We start from the raw sequence: 19,685 nt of genomic DNA, 5'->3' as shown, positions 1-19,685 counted from the left end.
CACCATCATAAAGGGGCAGGCCTGACCACCAGGCAAGAAGAGGAATCACCCTTAGGAATCTCTTAATGCTTGTGTGTGCTGAATTTCATTGGAGCAGACTGCAGATGTGAATGATATCATCTTCCGATCAGATAGCAGGGGGCTCATGGAATCACTGCTACTCCCTGATGGTGGAATCTCAGCAATCATAATAACTTGTTGGAGGACATTTTGCTAGATTGTTGTGCCCCCCCCCCCCCCCCCCCCATAAGCTCTTTGAGCAGTGGTATTGAAGTTTTCATCTTTGCAGTACAACTCCTGCCAGATTTGTCCTCCTGTGATGTGGTATCTGTACTATCCTTGCTAAACTAATATGATAGCAATCTGATCATAAATGACAGCAGTCTGAGATTCCACTGCAGCGTTAAGATTTCTCGTGGTAGCTGCTAGTGCTGCAGTGGTAGCTGAGACATTGGCTATCATTCTTTGCATCATGGTTGAAGGCTATAAATGCACTAATGAAGTTGGCCACCATTTTCACCTGGGAAATGAAGTGCTCCAATTCTATGAATAACACAGGTGCTAAATTTCTCTATATTTCTTTTGAATGTACCAAATGTTTTGTTGTGTATACCATCAACCACCTCCTAAAACTTAGACCATTGAAGTTATCATCTTTGCAGTATAACTCCTGCCAGTTTTGTCCTCCTGTGATGTGGTATCTGTACTATCCTTGCACCCTGTCCTGGCTGCAGGCCATTCATTATGTCTCATTGTTGAAACTCTGCCTGTTCTTGCCTATTTTACACACTGTATCAGGATCTGTAAGCATGAAAGGAATTGATGGTTTATCTTCTTTGTTTCCGTCATTTTATTGTTTCTCCACTGTTCAAATGCAATATGTAGGTGTGGGGTTTGCAGTAGTTTTAATTATCTGAGGGTGGGGTGGATCTTACGTATGTAAGGTATCAGTCTTGATTGATAGAGTTCTTTTGTCAGTTGAGTAATAAGGGTGTGGTGCACGAGGTATATCTGAGATCAATGATCCAATTGAAAGATTATGACATTTGATGGTGCAGTCATTAACCTCACCCACTTGCGTAAGATCATTTAACCTATTATAGCACTGCATTCAGAATCTTGCTATTGGACTGCTGGCATTAACCTCAATAACTATCAGTTTCCACAGTCATTGTGTGTATTTCATAGAATCCCTACAGTGTGGAAACAGGTCCTTTGGCCCAACAAATCCACACCGACCTCAGAAGAGTAACCCACCCAGACCCATTCCCCTCCCCTATTATTCTTTATTTACCCCTGACTAATGCATCTAACCTACACATCCCTGAACACTATGGGCAATTTAGCATGGCCAATTCACCTAACCTGCACATCTTTGGATTATGTGAGGAGACCGGTGAACCCAGAGGAAACCTATGTAGACACGGGAAGAATATGCAAACTCCACACAGTTGCCCGAGGCTGGAATTGAACCTGGGTCCATGGGGTGTGAGGCCGCAGTGCTAACCATCAAGCCACTGTGTTTGTTTGGCAGAGATGAGGGATAGAATCTTCTTAACCCTGCTTTAACCTTCACCTTTTACTTTCTCCATCAAATGATTGAAAGCCTTAATTTTGGCATTTCCAGGTCAGAATCACTTAGTGCATCTGTTCCAGCCACTTTTGTGCAGGCTAGATTTAAACAGTTAAGCTAGTCTTAGTGGTGCAACGGTGGTGTTGAATCTCAAGCAGAGATTGTTGTTTTTCTTGTTTGAGTTGGTCATGTCTGACACTTAATCATAGAGGTCCACAGTGCAAAAAGGGTCCTTTGACCCTTTAAATCTGTACTTGTCAAAAGCAAGCACCTAACTATTCTAATCCTATTTTCTAGCAGTTGTCCTATAGACTTCTATGCCTTGACATCACAAGTGCACATCTAAATATCTAAATGTTATAAGGGTTTCTATGTGTACCTTTCAGGCAGTGAGTTCAAACTTTCTGACACCCCTAATTAAAAAAAAAACAAATTTTTCATCTCATCCTCTTTAAACCTCCTGCCTCTTACCTTCAATCTATGCCTCCTGGTCATTGAGCCCACCACCAAGAGAAAATGTTGCTTCTTGTCTACCGTATCCATGTCCCTCATTATTTCATATACCTCAGTCACGATCCTTCCCATCACCTCTGCTTCAAGGAAAACAACCCCTATAACTAAAACTCTCTAATACAGGCAACATCCTGGTAAGTCTTCTCTACACCCTCTCCAGTGCAGTCACGTGCCTTCTATAATGTGAATTCCAGAACTGCACACATCATCAATTTTTGTATCATCTGCAAACCTACTTTTAAACTCTCCTACATTCAAGACTAAATAATTTATGTATCTCAATCATGCCACCTGTCTAACATGTCTCATCATTGAATTCCTCCAATACCACCAACCTGAATGTAACTTCGCTAGTTTTAAAGAAGATTTGTAGCTCAAGTTGAGGTTCTGCATGTAAGTTTGCTTGCTGAGCTGGAAGGTTCATTTCCAGACATTTCGTCACCCTACTAGGTAACATCTTCAGTGGGCACTGTACATGATTCCTGCTTTCTATTTATATGTTTGGGTTTCTTTGTGTTGGTGATGTCATTTCCTGTTCAAAACAAATTAGAGGAAACCTTCAAGACCATCAATAATACCCTTACTGGCATAAAATTCACTAAAGAGAAGGAAAACAACAACAAACTGCCATTCCTAGATGTCACAGTAGAGCGAATAGCCAGTGGGCAACTTCAAACTAGCGCTTACAGGAAAACAACACAAAAGGACCAAATATTGAACTACAGAAGCAATCATTCCAACATCCACAAATGAAGCTGTATCAGAACGTTATTTGAATGAGCCAACCCACACTGCAGCACAGAGGAACTACGCAGAGCAGATGAAAATCACCTATACCATGTATTCAAAAAGAATGGGTACCCAATGAACACAGTCCGCTGATTTCTCAGCAACAAACCCAAACAAGCAGACAAAATGCATCCAGAAACCCTAGCCACTCTCCCCTACATCAAAAACATCTTGGAAATGATTGCCAGACTACTCAGACCCCTTGGCACCATGGTAGCCCACAAACCCACTGACACACTAAAACAGCATCTAATAAACTTGAAAGACCCTATACAGACAACAAGCAAAACTGATGTCATTTACAAAATACCGTGCAAGGACTGTAACAAACACTACATTGGACAAACTGGCAGAAAACTAGCCACCAGGATACATGAACACCAATTAGCCACAAAATAACATGACCCACTCTCGCTAGTATCCTTACATACAGATAAGGAAGGACACCACTTCGACTGGGACAACACATCCATCTTAGGACGAGCCAAAGAGAGACGTACGTGAATTCCTAGAAGCATGGCATTCCAACTGGAACTCTTATCACCAAACACATCGAGTTAGACCCCATCTACCACCCCCTGAGATAAAGAACAGGAAATAACATCACAGGAAATGATGTAGGGTGATGAAACGTCTGGAAATGAACCTTCCAGCTCAGTGTGCAAGCCTATATCCTGAATGTAACTGTTGACCAAAAACTGAACTGTGCTATTGGGCCAAAATCTTAGAACTCCCTAACAACACCGTGGATGTATCTAATCACATGGGTGCAATGTTTTAAAAAGGCGGTTCACCATCACCTCGGGGTTAATGAAGGGTAGGCAGTAAATGTTGGCACGCCTGGTGATGCCTGCATCCTGTAAATAATTTTTTTTTTAAGTATGTAGCTTGACAGTTTTCAACCTAAACTTGAATGTTGCTACATTCAGTCATAGACTTCTGTGTTATCTGAGGAATTGTGAATTGAATTGAACACTGCAATCATTAGTAATGGTGGAACAGTCATTGATAAAGAATTGAGGTATTTTGAACCTGGAAGACCGCCTGCAGTGATGTTTTGTGTAAGTACTATTGACTTTCAACAACCACCACCATCTTTGTGCTGGGTATGATGAACAGCCTCTCCTTTGTTCCTGTTAACTTCAATTTTATAATATACAACACCGGCTCAAATGTTTTCTTGATGTGAAGGGTAGTAACTCACTTCTAAAATGTAGATTTGTTTTTGTCCATGTTGCATTAAGCTTGCAAAGAAGCCTGAAGTCAAGAGTTCTGGCAGAAACTAGGAAGGGTTTGGAGGGAGATGGGCTGGGTGCTGGCAAGTGGGACCAGATTAGGTTGGGATATCTGGTTGGCCTGGACAAGTTGGACCGCAGGGTCTGTTTCTGTGCTGTATATCTCTATGACTCTAAACCAAACAATGAGCAGGTTGATCATAAGATGTAGGAACAGAAATAGGTCATTCACTCCATCACGTCTGCTCCACTACTCATTGAGATGCTGATCTGATAATCCTGAACTCCATTTTCTTACTTTTCCTCAGAATACTTTATTCCCTTACTAATTAAAAATCTGCATTCCTCAGCTCTGAGTATATTGATCCAGCCTTGACAGCCTTCTGTGGTAAACAATCCCACAGGTTTGTTGCCTTCCAAGAAAAGAAATTCCTCCTTATCGCTATCTTAAATGAGCAACCTTTCAGTCTGAAAATATACCTTCTGGTCTTTGACTCTTACACACAATTTTTTAGCATCTACCCTGTCCAACCTCTAAGAATCTTAAATATTTCACTGAGGTTGTCTCTCATTCTTATAAACTCCAAAGTGTTAAAGCCCAACTAACTCTACCTCTACACATCAGAAAAATCAAGGTCCACCTAGTGAGCCTTCTCTGGACTGCCTCCAAGGCCAATATATCTTCCCTAAATAAGGAGACCAAAACTAGTGCCTGATATAGTTTTAACCAGACTTCCCTATTTTTATATTTCACTCCCTTTGCAATAAAGGCTATCATTAAACTTGCCCTCATTATTATTATTATTATTATTATTATTTATTATTATTATTATTATTATTATTGTATTTTTAAAATAGAAATAAACTTCAAAATACTTCAGTGCAGAGGGTATCCTCAAGTTTGAATTGCAGCAAGTTAGCATACAGGTACAGCAGGTAGGAAGGAAAGTAAATGGAATTTTGATATTTATTGTTAAAAGAATAGAGTATGAAAGTAGGGAAATGCTGCTGCAACTGTATAAGGCATTGGTAAGACTGTGTCTAGAGTACTTCATATTTTCGTCCTCTTCATTGAGGAGAGATGTATTTGCACTGGAGTCGGCTCAAAGAAGGTTCATGAGATGAATTCCAGAGGTGGAAAGTTTGTCTTATGGGGAGCATTTGAATGGTTTAAGCCTATACTTGTTACAGTTTAGAAGAATGAAAGGATGTAAAGCAGATGTTTCTCCTTGTGAGGCAATCTAGAACAAGAGGCCATAGTTTTAGGCCAATGGGTGGCAGATTTAGAACAATGATGAGGAAGAATTACTTCTCAAAGGCTTGTGAATCTGTGGAATTTACTATCCCAGAGTGTGATGAACACAATGACACTGAATGGAGGAGAGAGACAGATTTTTTTTTCTCTTATTATAATGTATTTTTATTAAGAAAAAATAGATTTTTAAATATTACAGCAAATACAAAACAATGCAATTCAAAACAGTACAAAAATAGTACAAAACTAAACCCAAATAATAAAAAAAATTCCCCAACCCACCCTCCCATACAAATGTATAAACATATATAGAGAAGTATAAAATTAAAAAAAAACCTAAACTATTTAGCTATTTAACTAACTAAATAAATACCTAACAACAAACAAATAAATAGTAATAACTCAGCCCAGCCAAACAAAACACTCATACATTCACAGTTCCTCCTCCCTGGATATTGGACTCATGAAACACAATTGTTAAGGCTATATAAAAGCCCTTGTTTTTATATCTGTGTCCAGGTATTTCAAAAAGGATGTCTTGTAAAAATTCTCAGTTTTGTGGTGTATCATATTTGTGAGAAAATCCAGGGGAATATACTCCATAACAATCTTCCACCAACCCGACAGGCCTGGGGGGTTTTCTGATATCCAACCTAGCAAGATATTCTTCCTTGCACAGAATGTAAGAATATTGAAAAGTTTTCCTTGTGCGAGTCTGCAGGAAATACAATGGGTAGGCCCAAAAGGAGCGAAATAGGGTCCTTCTCCACCCCTACACCTAAAATCCTCTCCATTGCACCCACCACAGCCCTCCAATATGTTTGAAGCCTGTCGCAAGACCAAAGACAATGGGTAAGAGTACCCGTACAGACCTTGCACTTGGGACATGTTGAAGATACCCCTGATTTAAATTTTGACAAACGGTCTGGGGCTAAGTGGACCCTGTGGAGAATCTTCAACTGTAAAGCACGGGTCCTATTGTAAATTGATATCTTCCTTGCATTCTCCCAAATATCCTCCCAAGCCTCTGAAGAAACTTCAACACCCAGCTGTCTTTCCCACACCTTGCAGAGTCGATCAGACTCATCTGAGGTGGCACCCCCCAATTGGTGATATAGAGTACTGAGAGAGAGTGTACTCTTAGCCCTTAGTACCCCTCTTTCTATGTCAGATTTGTAGGTATCAGTCAAAAGTGTGTTTTTTTTTAATAAAATCCCTAACTTGAAAAAAACGAAAGAGGTCTCTATTAGGTAACTCGTACTTCCGTACTAACTGATCGAAGGACATCATTACGTCTCCCTCAAATAAATCACCCATGCAAGATACACCCCTAGCTGCTCAACGTTTAAATCCTGAATCTATTATACCTGGTTGAAAACTCGGCATACCCACTAAAGGTGTAAACAAAGATGTTTTGCCAATATTACCTTCCCTCTGCAGAATTGTCCTCCATGCTTTAACAGTATTGATGACTATTGGGTTATGGCAATATTCCCTAACTGTCCTCACTTTGTCCAAAAATAGCAAACTGGTAAGGGGGCACCTTGCCTGGGAGACTTTGATATCTAGCCATATTGAAAGAGGGTCCCCACAAACCCAATCACTTACGTAGGTCAAAAGCGAGCTTAATTAGTAATTTTTAATGTCCGGAAGGTCTACTCCCCCCAATCTGTGAGGCAACTGCAGTTTGGCTAATATACTGAGGGGCCGTTTGTGCTGCCAGATAAAGGAGCTGAACCAGCCGCTCAGTCTCCTGAGTGTTTGTTTATTGAAAATCAGGGGGAGCATCCGTATAGGGTATAGCATACGAGGGAGAATATTCATCTTAATAAGCGCTATCCGACCCAACCATGAGACTGGAAGTGCCTCCCATCTTTGGAGATCTTGTTTAATTTTTTTCAAATAATTGAGTAAAATTGGCTTTGAGCAGCCAATCCAGAACTGGAGTAATGAATATGCCCAAATACACAAAACCCCCCTGTGACCACCTAAATGGGAATCTATAATCACTCTCAAGATCCAACTCTTTCATAAGACCACCCATAGGCATAGCCCCTGATTTAGCAAAATTAATCTTATAACCTGAAAAAGCGCCAAACGCATGAATGCATTGTATCAGGCAAGGCACTGAGACTGCTGGATTTGTCAAGAAAATTAGAACATCATCTGCATACAGTGAGATCTTATGTAATTTTGACCCCACTTCTGGAGCTGATATATTGAGATCCCCACGAATGGCCTCTGCCAATGGTTCAATCACCAACGTAAAAAGTAATGGTGAAAGGGGACAGCCCTACCGGCTGCCCCTAGAAATATTAAAATTGCTTGATCGTACCCCGTTGGTAATGACCGCAGCGAGAGGTACAGCGAGAGGAACCTTTATCCATCTTATGAAAACTTCGCCCAAATCGGTCTAGAGTATAGAAAAGATACGGCCATTCAACTCGGTCAAATGCCTTCTCTGCATCTAAAGAAATAACCAATCCCTGTATTGACTGCTGTTGGCATGCTTGAATTACGTTAAGCAGCCTCCTAACGTTATTGGAGAATCTGCGACCCTTTATGAAGCCTGTCTGATCCTCTTTAATAATGGAAGATAGCACAGTCTCCAGCCTTAACGCAAGAGCCTTAGAGAGGATCTTAAAGTCCACATTTAAGAGTGAGATGGGCCTGTATGAAGCACAGTCTTCCGGATTCTTCCCTTTTTTAAGGATAAGTGAAATATTGTCCTCTCTCAGAGATGGTGGGAGATAATTATGACTGTATGAATCATTAAACATATTCAGCATCGGGCCTGACAGTATGCTTATAAATTCCTTATAGAATTCACTGGGAAGTCCGTCAGGACCGGGCACGTTTCCACTCTGAAGCTGTCTCACAGCTTCCTGCACTTCTTGCTCTGATAAGGGGACATTGAGAAAGGACTGTTGTTCTGGAGTCACACCCGGGAGCTTCAGATCTCTAAAAAAGGATTCCATTTTGGCCTGCCCCTCCTCACAATTCTCAGATTGGTATAACTTAGAGTAGAATCTCTGGAACGCCAAATTAATCTTTTTAGAATCACATGTTAGGTTCCCAGACCCCTCTTTAATCGCTGTAATGGTTTGTGGGGCATTCCTCTTTCTGGCAAGGTATGCTAAGTATTTGCCTGGCTTGTCACCATGCTCGTATAACCTTTGCTTTGCAAAAGCCAGCTCCTTCTTTGCTGTCTGCGTGAGCGCTGAATTTAGTGTAAACTGCAGTGCCGTAATCCTCTGTAGTTTGACCAACGAGGGCCTTTCAAAATAGGCCTTCTCGGCTGCCTTCAACCGTGCTTCAAGGAGACGTTGCTGCTCATCCTTCTGCCGCTTCCTACTTGTGGAATATGAAATAACTAATCCCCTGGCATAAGCTTTGGCAGTTTCCCAGAGAACAGATGAGGTATCAACCGAGCCTATGTTGATGTCTAGGAATGCCCGAAATTCCCTAGAGAAATACTCCACAAACTTGCTGTCCATGAGAATAAAGGGGTCCATTTGCCAGTACCTTGAATCCACTGTAACATCCTTAATTTTAACCATGAGGTACACTGGAGCATGATCAGAGGTGGCAATATTACCAATTGTACAGGATGCCACCAGATCCAGGGCTACCGCAGGGGTCAGAAAAAAATCAATCCTCGTGTGACATCTATACGGATTGGAGAAAAACGTGAAATCCCTACCTGTAGGGTGGAGACACCTCCAGACGTCCACCATCCCTAATTCCCCACACAGACCCAATAGCTGTTTAGTTTGTGCAGAGGGTATTGAGAGACCTTTAGGCAGCCTGTCTACTGTGGGGTCCATGAGGCACTTAAAATCTCCCCCTATAATGATGTGCCAAGACTTGAGACTTATCAGTTTAGAAAAAGCATCTACCAAGAATTTAAGATGATAAGCTGGGGGACAATAAACATTTAAAATGCCATATTCTTCCCCATTTATCAAGGCTTTAAGAATTACAAACCTCCCGTATGTGTCTTTAACACATTCCAACAATTTAAATGAGAGCTTTTTCCTTACCAATATAGCCACACCCCTACTTCTGGTATTAAATGATGAAAAATAAACTCTGTCAATGCCATTCTGCTGTAATTTCAGATGCTCCTTGTCATCCAAATGTGTCTCCTATAACAAAGCAATATCCACCTTCTCTTTTCTAAGCCTCAAGAGTACCTTCTTCCTCTTAATTGGTGAGTGACTTCCCTTGATATTCCGGTACACAATTTAATCAAATCATTAGCCATAATCTTCTGCAATTACATTTAAATTCCAGAGAGGAGGAACCCAAACCACAAATTGCTGAGCCTTAGTGTTACATGGTCCACCAAATATAAAAACTACATAAACTAAAACCACTACATTTAACAAACATACAAAATTATTAAAAATAAAAACCAACATATAAAGCGCCAATAGAGCTGAGTAGGGGAGCTCACCCCCTGCCCGGAGGGGGCAATACCCGTCCCGAACTGCCCATAAATAGGCATCTAACCATCTCAACCACCTTCACTTCTCCCAGCTAGAGCCGCATCGCAAGCACAAGCTAAAAAGAATAAACACCCCATAGAATATCAATATGAATAAAAAAAATTATTTTATAAAAACACAAAGGCGGGGAATAAATACCCCACCCATCCTTTGGTATGTCCTAACTTAGAAATTTAAAATGTACATCTTAACCACTGCCAGACATAGTTTGAACCAAATTATTATCAATAGAGGAAAAAAAGAGTGAAAAACAAAGCTCCAACCGGATTTCCTCCATTTCTTTTACAGAATGATAAACGCATACCCAAGCAACAATATATATACATACTACAATTGTTTAAATTAGGTTAGTTTGTCCACAAAGTCTCTTGCCTTCTCCAATGTGTCAAAGAGATGCATGGATCCATCTAAGGTGATCCGAAGCACTGCCGGATATCTCGGAGTACTGAATCCCAAGCTCCTTCAGTCTTCTCTTGACACTATCATACGATTTTCGTTTCTGGATCACTGCCGCTGAAAAGTCCTGAAAAAACATGATCTTAGACCCCTCGTAAATTAGGGCCTTTGGATCCTTCCCCTGGTGTCTGGAAGCCTCCGTGACTCTCTCCTTATCCCGGTAATGATGGAACTGCACCAGGAAAGGACAAGGGCGTTGACCCAGACCCGACCTCCGTGCTGCGACCCAATGAGCCCTCTCTATCTTCAATCCTCTCATTCCAGTCTCCAAGTCGAGGAATTTCGGAAGCCAATCTTCAACAAATTCCACAGGCCGCTCATCTTCCTTACCCTCAGGCAGACCGATGATCCGAATGTTTTTTCTCCTGCCCCTGTTTTCAAGATCATCCACTTGGTCACGCAAATTACAAACCTGCGTCTCCAGGGCTTGGATCTCTTCCTTAGATGAACTGGCATCAGCTTCCACCACTGTGACCATGTGCTCCACCTCATCCGTCCTCTTTTCCAGGTCTCCCAGCTGCTGCTCATGCTTCTGCAGCATGAGAGAGACTGGAGCCAGCTTCTCTTCAATCTGTTTCCCCAGCACCTTGCAAGATTTCGAGAGCTGGTTCACTGGAAACAGATTGAAGAGAAGCTGGCTCCAGTCTCTCTCATGCTGCAGAAGCATGAGCACCAGCCAATCCTGGAGATATATTGGCTCCGAGGTTGCTGCAGGCTGAGCAGCAGGCCCGGCCTCAGATGCTCCTCCTCCCTTTTTAGGCATTTTTGGATGACTGAAAATACAGGTAAGTCAATTTTTAAATGTTTCTTGGGGCTCCACAATCTTTCCAATGCCCCAAGAAATCCTGATGACCTTGGTTGGGTGGGTTAAATGACCGTCCTGCTCCTGCTGCGATGTGAAGCTCTGCAGTGTGATCTTCTCAGATCGCTGCCATCTTAGATCCCCAGAGACAGATTTTTAATCAGTACTCATTTGAAGGGTTCTAAGGAGTAGCCAGTAAAGTGGAGTTGAGCTCAAGATGAGATTAGCCATGATCACATTAACTGACAGTAGGCTCAAGAGGCTGAATTGCCTATTCCTCCTCCTCGTTCGTATGTTATGTTCTGTTATAACTCTGCAGTTTTCTGTGGTTTTTCTCCATTTAAATAAAGTTCATCTCCTCTATTCTTTCTGTCAAAGTGCATAATTTTCCATTTTTCCATATTATAATCCATTTGCCAAGTCCTTTCCCACTCGTTTAATCTTTGCAGACTCTTTGTGTCATCCTTACCACTTGCCCTCACACCTACATTTGTGTAATCTGCAAATTTAGTGTTAGTACATTCATTTTTATTATTCAAGTCAAATGGCCCCACCACTGATATCTGTGGCACTCTGTTAGTTACACATTGCCATCCTACAAAAGTTCTCCATTATCCCAATGTTCAGTTTTCTGTTTGTTAGCCCAGTCCTTTATATATATTAATATACCATGCTTGACACTATGGTTGTGGTTGGAGGCCATGGTCTATTGGTAATGTTACTGGACTAGCAATCCAGAATTCCGGGCGAATGTTCTGAGGGCATGAGTTCAATTTCCATCATAGTGATAACTTTTGAATTCAATAGCAATTTGAAATAAAAAGGTTGTCTAATAGTGACTGCATAACTGTTGTTGTCAATAAAAAGTTTCAGGTTCACTTGCATCCTTTAGGGAAGGAAATCTTACCTGGCCTGCAAGTGACATCAGACCTGCAGCAATCTGATTCACTCTTAACAGCTCTCCAAGTATTTCCGATTTGAACAGCAGAGTTGGGCTGAAGGCATATTTATGCTCCTATGTATTATGATCTTTATGGAATGACCTACATGGACAATGTTTTACATTATCTGGTCAATGACACTGTTGTAGCTGTACTGCAAAGGTTTCAGGTAGTTCTGGAGTGCATGTCATCAGTCTTCTAAATGGGCTTTTGTCAGGCCTATAGCCTTTTCTGTCTCCAGTATGCTAAACTGTTTTCTGACACCACATGGAGCGAATTGAGTTGATTGAAGACCGTCATCTGTGCTGCAGGCATCCTCAGGAGGAGGTGGATTGTCCATTCAGCACTTGAAGCTATAGAAGATTCTAAATGCTTCAACCTTATACTTTGCGAGTGCTTTTCAAACATTTTCCCACTGTGACTCCATTTGGAGGGTTATCATCATTCCAAGCCCTCCTGGGAGAACTGAGAGAGAGAGAGGGCCTCATAGAGTGAGAGAATAACTTTAACTTGACCAAAGTGTTCAGCGTTGGGGTTGCAGCTGTTCGCATTATATATTAATGATCTGGATGAAGGGACTGGGGGCATTCTAGCGAAGTTTGCCGATGATACAAAGTTAGGTGGACAGGCAGGTAGTACTGAGGAAGTGGGGAGGCTGTAGAAGGATCTACAGCCTGAAGAAGGGCTTATGCCCGAAACCTCGATTCTCCTGTTCCTTGGATGCTGCCTGACCTGCTGCGCTTTTCCAGCAACACATTTTCAGCTGTAGATGGATCTAGACAGTTTGGAAGAGTGGTCCAGGAAATGGCTGATGGAATTCAATGTGAGCAAAGTCTTGTACTTTGGAAAAAAGAATACAAGCATGGACTACTTTCTAAACTGTGAGAAAATTCGTAAAGCCAAAGTACAAAGTCTGGGAGTGCTAGTCGAGGATTCTCTAAAGGTAAACATGCAGGTTGAGTCCGTGATTAAGAAAGCGAATGCAATGTTGTCAATTATCTCAAGAGGGTTGGAATATAAAAGCACTGTTGTGCTACTGAGACTTTATAAAGCTCTGGTTAGGCCCCATTTGGAGTACTCTGTCCAGTTTTGGTCCCCACACCTCAGGAAGGACATACTGGCACTGGAGCGTGTCCAGCGGAGATTCACACGGATGATCCTTGGAATGGTAGGTCTAACATATGAGGAACGGCTGAGGATCCTGGGATTGTATTCATTGGAGTTTAGAAGATTAAGGGGAGATCTAATAGAAACTTACAAGATAATACATGGCTTGGAGAGGGTGGATGCTAGGAAATTGTTTCCGTTAGGCGAGGAGACTAAGACCCGTGGACACAGCCTTAGAATTAGTGGGGGTAAATTCAGAACAGAAATGTGGAGACATTTCTTCAGCCAGAGAGTGGTGGGCCTGTGGAATTCGTTGCCACAGAGTGCAGTGGAGGCTGGGGCGCTAAATGTCTTCAAGGCAGAAATTGATAAATTCTTGATGTCACAAGGAATTAAGGGCTACGGGGAGAATGCGGGTAAGTGGAGTTGAAATGCCCATCAGCCATGAGTGAATGGCGGAGTGGACTCAATGGGCCGAATGGTCTTACTTCTGCTCCTATGTCTTATGGTCTTATGGTAAAGCTTTACTGTGGCCATTATTGTCTCAGATCTCATGACCCCAGAATTTATAGCTCATAATCCCACTTGGTTTCCTGACCTAATTTTGGGAAGCTCTGTCTTTTGCACTCACCTGCTAACCTCTGCTGGCCTAGAATTGCAAATCTTTAAAAATGTCCTTCACTTCCTTTCTGGTGAATGTGCATAAACATTTTTAGAGATATGGAAAAAAAATCAATTTAAGTGGCATTCCTAGTGGCAGCCCAGAAGTTCCTATCTGTGCCAATCACGAGTTTATCTTTATAAGTGGCACCAGAAACATGGCAACATGGATGAGGTTGGCCCAGTAGCAAGAGAGGTGACTCTGATGTTGGTTGGTCTGGTGCAGGAGGCGATGAGGAGGTGGTGGAGGAGTATTAGAGCAGCGACAAAGGTGCAGCCTGAGGATCGACGACTTTGATATTTGTTGTGTCAGGTGTAGATGGCAACATAACAGTGGTGGAGGGTAGACAGCGCAAGCGTTATTGATGATGAGCTGGCTCAGGACTGATATAGCATGAAGAGAGTCTATGTTTTTTTCATATCTTTAATTATTCAAAGCAGCATCATTTTGTGGCAAAAAATGGAAGCTTTTCACTACTTTAGTTATTTCTAATGTAAAATATGCGTGACAATAAAATTAAAATCAAATTATTGCAATGTGCCGCTGCACAGAGAAAAGTAAAAGTCCTGTGTATTTAACTACGTAGGCTGCGCACAAGCAAAACTAATTGAGTAGACATTGTGAATGCATTTCATGTCATTATTTTAACATTGCAGTCGCAGCATTTGGAAAATTGTTAGAATCTACATCTAAGCTAGTGTGTGGGTTTGGAGAGCTTTTGTTTTTTTTAAAGAAAACATAGTGTTCTCATTTGCAAGATTTTACTGCATGTATGATTTTAGAACATTGGTGTACTTGTGAGTCTGTAATTTTGTAAACATATTTCAGTTTCTTTACTGTGGTAATCTTTTTGCTATCGTGCAGTAATCAGAGAGAACCCTCTGGGAAGTATGAGAAGTGAACAGCCAATTTGGGTAAAATAATTTGCTAACTAAACTGGTCCCGTCCAGTTAATTGCACCAGAAAGCAAAGCATTTTCAATCCTCATTCCTGCATACCATGATTTTGTATAATATACTTTTTAATAGTTGCAGTGTGCAGAAGCAATAACACAATAAATATAGATTTCAAATCCAGGACAAGTTCAATCCTAAATTACCTCAAAGTAATTGCTTCTCCAAATCATAGCCCTTTCAGGTGAAAGTTTCAGATAGTGAAAGTATGTAATTTATTACAAGACTACTCGAGCAGGCGTGATGGTGGGGGGATTGAGAGAATTTCGAGAGTTGGATTCCTGATTTCGGTAAAACTCTCCCAAATTAAACTGGGAGTGGGATCAGCCCAATGCACAAATCTATGAGTGATTGATACCAATTAGGCTTCTTAATGAGCTACTGGTTATCCCTGAGCCCGCATGAAATCAGTGGATATAATGGAACTTGCAATACCTCTGGTATCTTCTGAAGGCTGGTCAGCCAACAAGGCTAGGTTTGCTGGTGACCTTGTGGGGGTGGGAGGGGGGGGGGGGGTGGGGTGGGTGGAGTGGACCCTTCATTAACAGACACCATATCTAGTTAAGGGACCCAGTATCAGGGAGGGGTCAAGGCTGCTGAATGTTGTCCCGTTGCATTTGCCTCACCTTTTTGCGCCCCTCCTTACTCAGACAACTCCTTTCTGTAATGCTCAGTCTGCACTACTCATTACATTGAATATTTTTAAAGTATACATACTAAAAGTAAATCAGAAAAGTAGAATGGTACTTAAAATTAAAAATCACGATTCTTAATACCACTTGGATCACACTTGTCCAAGAGTACTTACATTATTTTTATTATTCTGATACTTTCTTTTTACAGTATCGGCGATGGAGTCAATGGGACAAGCTGCACCAGGAGCACATTAATGCAAGCCGTACGGTGCAGGTAAATAATGTGGTGTGCCTTCTTTTTAGCTTAGCATATGGTGGCACAGTGGTTAGCACTGCTGCCTCACAGCGCCAGAGACCCGGGTTCAATTCCCACCTCAGGCGACTGTGTGGAGTTTGCACATTCTCCCCGTGTCTGCGTGGGTTTCCTCCCATAGTCCAAAGATGTGCAGTTCAGGTGAATTGGTTATGCTAAATTGCCCATAGTGTTAGGTGAAGGGGTATGGGTGGGTTGCGCTTCGGCGGGTCGGTGTGGATTTGTTGGGCCGAAGGGCCTGTTTCCACACTGTAAGTAATCTAATCTATACAGTTTTTAAGTTGAAAATGATTTGAGTACCATTGCCAGGAATTCTTCCGCCTACATATGTTTGCTTATCTGTATTGTTAATCTGAAAAGGGGATCTTTCAAATATGTTTTGTCAAAGTAGTAAAATAAAATAGATTGCTTCACAGCTTCAGCACTTTTAGAATTTATGTGTACATTGTAACTTCCTGGAGTAGTTAATTTAATTAGAAAATAGCATTATTTTTAATTTGCTTTTTAGGAATCCTATTCTAGAGTCCTTAAACACTTTTAATTGTAAGATCTCTCAGCAGAACTCAGCCGTTCCTGTAGTGATGCTGATAAACTGTTAGTGTATGATTGAAGTTAAGCTTGTGTTAAATAATTGATTCTAAATTTTGTGGCTTAATATATCTTGTTTGATTTGACTCAAGCCAATAATTATTCACCTTTTCCATTCGTGATTAAAGCTTTAACTGTTGATTGGCAAACATGTAAACACAGTGAAACAGCTAATTTAAAGCATTCAAGTATAAGTACATATATGTAGAAAAAACAGGAGTGGGCCATATGACCACATGGGTGTGCTCTGCTAGTCAATGTTATGCTGAAAGTCCATATCAACTTCATATCCCTGCCCTGTTCCTATGTTCCTTAATTTTGAGGTTATGCACTTTGCCAGGAAGAATAGAGGAGCTGAATATTACTTAAATGAAGAAGACTGCAGAAAGCTACAGAACGGAGGGATTTGTGCATGAATCACTAGAGGTTAGCATCCAAGTTCAGTGAGTAAAAGGGAAGGTCAATGGACCAATGGCCTTTGTTTTGAAGGGACTGGAATGTAAAAGTAAGGAAGTTTTGCTAAAACTATATATGAGGCACCAATCCGGCTATAGCTGGAATACTGTGAGCAGTTTTAGGCCTGTTATCTAAGGAAAGATATTCTAGTATTAAGTTACCTGGAGAAGGTTTACTCAACTGATACTGGATGTGGAGGGATTGTTCTGCAAAGAGAGGTTGGGTAGATTGGGCCTGTATTCATTGGAGTTTAGAAGAATGAGAGGTGACCTTATTAAAGCATGCAAGTTTCTTAGAGGACTTGACAGGGTAAACATGGAAAGATTGTTCCTCCTTGTGGGAGAATGGTGGCCAGAGGGCATATCTCAGGATAAGGGGCCATGCATTTAAGACAGAAATGAGGAGGAGTTTCTTCTCTGAGGGTTGTGAACCTGTGGAAATCTTTATTATTAATGGTTTGTTAAGTATACATAAGGCTGAGACAGACAATTTCTAATTGGAATTTAGAAAAATGAGAGACAATTTTTCAGAAACTTATAAAATTCTAACAGGACTCATGCAGCATAGGTGTTCCTGATGACTGGGGAGCCAGCTCCAGGGGTCACCGTTTAAGGATATGGGATAAACCTTTCAGGATTAAGGTGAGATATTTCTTCATCCAGAAAGCCTATGGAATTATCTGCCACAGAAAGCAGTTGAGGCTAAAAACATTGAATATTTTCAAGAAGGAGTTAGACATAGTTCTTGGGCTAAAGGGATCAAATGGTATGGGAAGAAATTGGGAACAGGATACTTGATTGAATGATCAGCCATGATCATATTAAAAGGTGGAGCAGGCAGAAAGAGCTGATTGGCCGTACTCCTGCTCCCATTTTCTATTTTTCTATGGAATGAAGAGTTATAGAGAAAAGGCAGAAAAGTAAAGCTGACAGTTATTAGATCAGCTGTGATCTCATTGAATGATGGGGTAGACTCAATGGCCTGAAGAAGGGCTTATGCCCGAAACGTCGATTCTCCTGTTCCCTGAATGCTGCCTGACCTGCTGCGCTTTTCCAGCAACACATTTTCAGCTCTGATCTCCAGCATCTGCAGACCTCACTTTCTCCTCAATGGGCTGAATGACCTACTTCTGCTTTTGCATCTTATGGTCTTAATTCCCTTTAGTGTACAAAAATCTGTCAAACTCACTATTGAAAATCCACATTGACTGACTATCAACAGCTTTTGGGATAAGAGAATTCCAAATGTTTAAAAATATTTTGCTTTTCCACTTTTCTTCCCAAAGTGGATAATTTCATGTGCTTTACATTTGGCTAAAGATGCACTAGCCTAACTTTTTCCTTTTGCAAATGCAATAATTTCTTCTTCATTTTGTCTTCTACCCTTCAAAATAAGGAGTGATTTCAGATATATTACACCCAGTTTTTGCAAAAGTCTCAAGCCAACTGTGCAATTTAAGTATCAGTACTTCTTAAACTTGCTGCATTATGTAAACAACCTTGCAAGAAAGGATCGTCATTCCGAAAACATTGTTTTGAGCAGAATGATAAATGTTCTAGTCCCTTCTTACAAAGTTGAATGAAGAGCATTGGATTTCTGAGAAGACAAGTGAGGACTGTAATGTAATGAGAATGTTACTAGATTACTAAACCAGAGGCCTAGGATAATGTTCTGGGGACAAAAGTTCAAATTCCACCACAACAGATAGTGGAATTTAAATTCAGTAATATGTCTGAAATTGAAAAGTATTCATAGTTATGGGGACCATGGAACTAACACGTATCTGATTCGCTAATATCCATTAGAAAGGAAACCTGCCTGCATGTGTCCCAAGAGCCCTAGTGCTTGACTCTTAACTGCTCTCCAGAACAATTCTGGCCTTGTCAGTGATGCTTACATGCCATTAAAAAACAAAACAAAAGCTCAGAAATTGTACTTTTAGAGGACAATGGTTAGATTTTTATGATGCAGATTAACATTTGCCTATTTATTTTAAATATTGGTTCTGTAATAGAAAAGAAGGAAAGACTTTAATTTGTTTAAGCATTGTTCACTACCTGAGGACATCTCAAGCCACTTTATAGTCAATGCAATATTTTTGAAGAGTAGTCACTGTTGCAATGCAGGAGAACATGGGAACTAAGTTGCACACATCAATATATTACAGCAGCATTTAACTAAATGATTAAGTGGTCTGTTTTTGATGAGTGGATGAATGTTGGCTAGGAACATTTTTCAAACAGTACCATAAAATCCTTTATGTCAAGTTGAGAGAGCTCATGGGACCTTGCTTTATCATCTAATGCTCCATATAGGCAGCCTGGCTAGTTTCAGGTCATTCAGACCCCAGAAGTATTTGTGCAACATTTTAGGATTATGAGGTTTAACATTTGCTAGCCAGACACCAAAGTGAAGATAGTCTGGAGTGTGCACAAGATGGGTTATGTGAAACTGTATTTTGAGGATCAACTGGGGCTCAGGCTATTTTGGATTTGGTGTGTGATGAGAAAGGGAACTTTTGGGAAATAGTGATCGTAATAGAATTTTACATGAAGTTTTGAATGTGACAATTCATTCTGAAATTAAAATCTTAAATCTGAGCAAAGGAAACTGAGGGTATAGGATGAGGATAAATTGCTTAGGATGGATTAGAAAATGCACTGAAGGATTTGTCATTAGACAGGTCTCAGAAGGGAATAGCAGTTGATCCAACGGATGCATTAATGGGTTATCATTTAACATTCTTTAGTTCTCTTAAACTGTTCCTGCCAGCTGGAAGCTGGCAGATGTAATTCTACTATTTAAAAAGGAAGATAGAGGAAAAGTGGAGAACTAGACTTGTCACTTGACGACTGTAGTAGAGGAAATGTCAGCAACCACTATACAAGGTATGATAA

The 19,685-nt window shown here is 40.9% G+C and overlaps 1 protein-coding gene across 4 annotated transcripts in view; it reads left to right on the top strand.

Moving 5' to 3' along the window:
• The window catches only part of stx17 (syntaxin 17), a 118,770-nt gene that overhangs the window by 36,564 nt on the left and 62,521 nt on the right, over positions 1-19,685 (top strand). For 3 of the 4 annotated variants that reach the window (XM_043690043.2, XM_043690042.2, XM_087987170.1), the window contains one exon: positions 15,640-15,705. The exons of the other annotated variant lie outside the window; for it this stretch is intronic. In XM_043690043.2, the coding sequence (XP_043545978.1) occupies positions 15,640-15,705 (66 nt within the window). The remainder of the gene's footprint in view (positions 1-15,639; positions 15,706-19,685) is intronic. 4 annotated transcript variants of the gene reach the window in all.

This window comes from Chiloscyllium plagiosum, unplaced genomic scaffold (genome assembly GCF_037043375.1).
Source record: "Chiloscyllium plagiosum isolate Xiang-an unplaced genomic scaffold, Cpla_swu_hap1 HiC_scaffold_5, whole genome shotgun sequence".
Taxonomy (NCBI): domain Eukaryota; kingdom Metazoa; phylum Chordata; class Chondrichthyes; order Orectolobiformes; family Hemiscylliidae; genus Chiloscyllium; species Chiloscyllium plagiosum.
This window is presented reverse-complemented; position numbering and strand designations above follow the sequence as displayed.